Source organism: Mustela lutreola, chromosome 3, assembly GCF_030435805.1.
Source record: "Mustela lutreola isolate mMusLut2 chromosome 3, mMusLut2.pri, whole genome shotgun sequence".
Taxonomy (NCBI): Eukaryota; Metazoa; Chordata; class Mammalia; order Carnivora; family Mustelidae; genus Mustela; species Mustela lutreola.
In genome coordinates, this window is record NC_081292.1 from 55,452,925 (window position 1) to 55,456,111 (window position 3,187).

General features: G+C 48.6%; 1 protein-coding gene across 1 annotated transcript; it reads left to right on the forward strand.

The window, feature by feature from the left end:
* Positions 1-592: 592 nt before the first annotated feature.
* Positions 593-2,664, forward strand: LOC131826680 (RNA-binding protein EWS-like). The gene has a single exon (XM_059166163.1). The coding sequence runs from the start codon at positions 657-659 to the stop codon at positions 2,622-2,624; it is 1,968 nt and encodes a 655-aa protein (XP_059022146.1). The 5' UTR covers positions 593-656; the 3' UTR covers positions 2,625-2,664.
* Positions 2,665-3,187: the final 523 nt, after the last annotated feature.

Below are 3,187 nucleotides of genomic sequence, written 5' to 3' on the forward strand. Positions count from 1 at the left end.
TTTCTGATAAGAAATTTGCTGTAATTTAAGCGATGTTTCCTCTATTAATAAGGTAAAGTTTTTCTTTTGCTGTTTTTAAGGGTTTTTTTTTTCATCCTTAGTTTTCAAAAGTATGATGATGAATTGTGTTGGCATAGATTTCTTTGGATTTACTCTGTCTTGTGGTTTATTCAGTGTTTGAATCTTTTATGAATTTTTCCAAATTTGGGTAATTTTTAGCCATTATTTCTTTGAATCCTTTTCCAGTCCCATTTTCATTCTTTTCTGTATTTAAGATTTCAAGAACATAAATATTAGATCTTCCATTATAGTCCTAAGGTTCTGTTTACTTTTTGTTTCAGTGCATTTCAGTGCTTTTTCTTGCTATTTTGCTATCAGGTGATTTCTATGCTCTGTCTTCGATTTAACTGATTCTTTCTTCTGATCTTCTTCATTTTGCTGTTGAGCCCAGCAGCTAGTGTTTGGTTTGTTTTTGGGTGGTTTTTGGTTATTGCATTTTTAAGCTCTGAAATTTCCATTTGGTTCTTCATATATCCTGTTCCTTTGCTGAGACTTTGTCTTTGTTTCAAGAATTTTCTTAATTTTTGGCAGTGCGGCGCCTAGAGGGAAAGCGAGAGGGAGACGGACGTTGAGAGAACGAGAAGGAAGGAGAGAAAATGGCGTCCACGGATTACAGTACATACAGCCAAGCTGCAGCCCAGCAGGGCTACAGTGCATACACCGCCCAACCCACTCAAGGATATGCACAGACCACCCAGGCATATGGGCAGCAAAGTTATGGAACCTATGGACAGCCCACTGATGTCAGCTATACCCAAGCTCAGACCACTGCTACCTATGGGCAGACCGCCTATGCAACTTCTTATGGACAGCCTCCTGCTGGTTATACTACTCCAACTGCCCCCCAGGCATACAGCCAGCCTGTCCAGGGTTATGGCACTGGTGCTTACGATACCACCACTGCTACGGTCACTACCACCCAGGCCTCCTATGCAGCTCAGTCTGCTTATGGCACTCAACCTGCTTACCCAGCCTATGGGCAGCAGCCGGCAGCCACCGCACCTGCAAGACCGCAGGATGGTAACAAACCCGCTGAGACTAGTCAACCTCAATCTAGCACAGGGGGTTACAACCAGCCCAGCCTAGGATATGGACAGAGTAACTACAGTTATCCCCAGGTACCTGGGAGCTACCCCATGCAGCCAGTCACGGCACCACCATCTTATCCTCCTACCAGCTACTCCTCTACACAGCCGACTAGTTATGATCAGAGCAGTTACTCTCAGCAGAACACCTATGGGCAGCCGAGCAGCTATGGACAGCAGAGTAGCTATGGTCAACAAAGCAGCTATGGGCAGCAGCCGCCCACTAGTTATCCCCCCCAAACTGGATCCTACAGCCAGGCTCCAAGTCAATATAGCCAACAGAGCAGCAGCTACGGGCAGCAGAGTTCATTCCGACAGGACCACCCCAGTAGCATGGGTGTTTATGGGCAGGAGTCTGGAGGATTTTCCGGACCAGGAGAAAACCGGAGCATGAGTGGCCCTGATAACCGGGGCAGGGGAAGAGGGGGATTTGATCGTGGAGGCATGAGCAGAGGTGGGCGGGGAGGAGGACGCGGTGGAATGGGCGCTGGAGAGCGAGGTGGCTTCAATAAGCCTGGTGGACCCATGGATGAAGGACCAGATCTTGATCTAGGCCCACCTGTAGATCCAGATGAAGATTCTGACAACAGTGCAATTTATGTGCAAGGCTTAAATGACAATGTGACTTTAGATGATCTGGCTGACTTTTTTAAGCAGTGTGGAGTTGTTAAGATGAACAAGAGAACCGGACAACCCATGATTCATATCTACTTGGACAAGGAAACAGGAAAGCCCAAAGGTGACGCTACAGTGTCCTATGAAGACCCACCAACTGCCAAGGCCGCTGTGGAGTGGTTTGATGGAAAAGATTTTCAAGGGAGCAAACTTAAGGTGTCTCTTGCTCGGAAGAAGCCTCCAATGAACAGCCTGCGGGGTGGCATGCCGCCCCGTGAGGGCAGAGGGATGCCGCCGCCCCTCCGTGCAGGTCCAGGGGGCCCAGGAGGTCCTGGGGGCCCCATGGGTCGCATGGGAGGCCATGGAGGAGACAGAGGTGGCTTTCCCCCAAGAGGGCCCCGGGGTTCTCGAGGGAACCCATCCGGAGGAGGAAATGTCCAGCACCGAGCTGGAGACTGGCAGTGCCCCAATCCGGGTTGTGGAAACCAGAACTTTGCCTGGAGAACAGAATGCAACCAGTGTAAGGCCCCGAAGCCTGAAGGCTTCCTTCCACCACCCTTTCCACCTCCTGGCGGTGACCGTGGCAGAGGTGGCCCTGGTGGAATGCGGGGCGGAAGAGGCGGCCTCATGGACCGCGGTGGTCCCGGTGGGATGTTCAGAGGTGGCCGTGGTGGAGACAGAGGGGGCTTCCGTGGTGGCCGGGGCATGGACCGAGGCGGTTTTGGTGGAGGAAGACGGGGTGGCCCCGGCGGACCCCCTGGACCTTTGATGGAACAGATGGGAGGAAGAAGAGGCGGGCGCGGAGGACCTGGAAAAATGGATAAAGGCGAGCACCGTCAGGAACGCAGAGACCGGCCCTACTAGACGCAGAGACCCCGCAGAGCTGCATTGACTACCAGATTTATTTTTTAAACCAGAAAATGTTTTAAATTTATAATTCCATATTTATAATGTTGGCCACAACATTATGATTATTCCTTGTCTGTACTTTAGTATTTTTCACCATTTGTGAAGAAACATTAAAACAAGTTAAATGGTAAAAAAAAAAAAAAAAAAAAAAAAAAGAATTTTCTTAATTTTTGATAGAACGTTTTTATGAAAGCTGATTTAAAAATCCTTGTCTGATAATAATAATATCTGTTATTGGTGTTGGCATCTGTTGATGGACTTCTCTCCTTCAAATTGAGATAGTCCTGGTTCTTGGTATGACTGATTTTCAAGAACCCTGAACATTTGAAATAGTGTTATGAGGCACTGAATCTTATTTAAGTCTGCTGTTTTAGTAGACCCTTCTTGACATCACACCAGTGAGAAAACGGGGAACTCTGGTATGACTGCTAGAAGGAAGAGGACCTCCAAGTTCTCCACTTGGCTTCCAGTGACACCTGGGGGAGGGAGAGGGGTACATCATTACTGCTGGGCAAGGG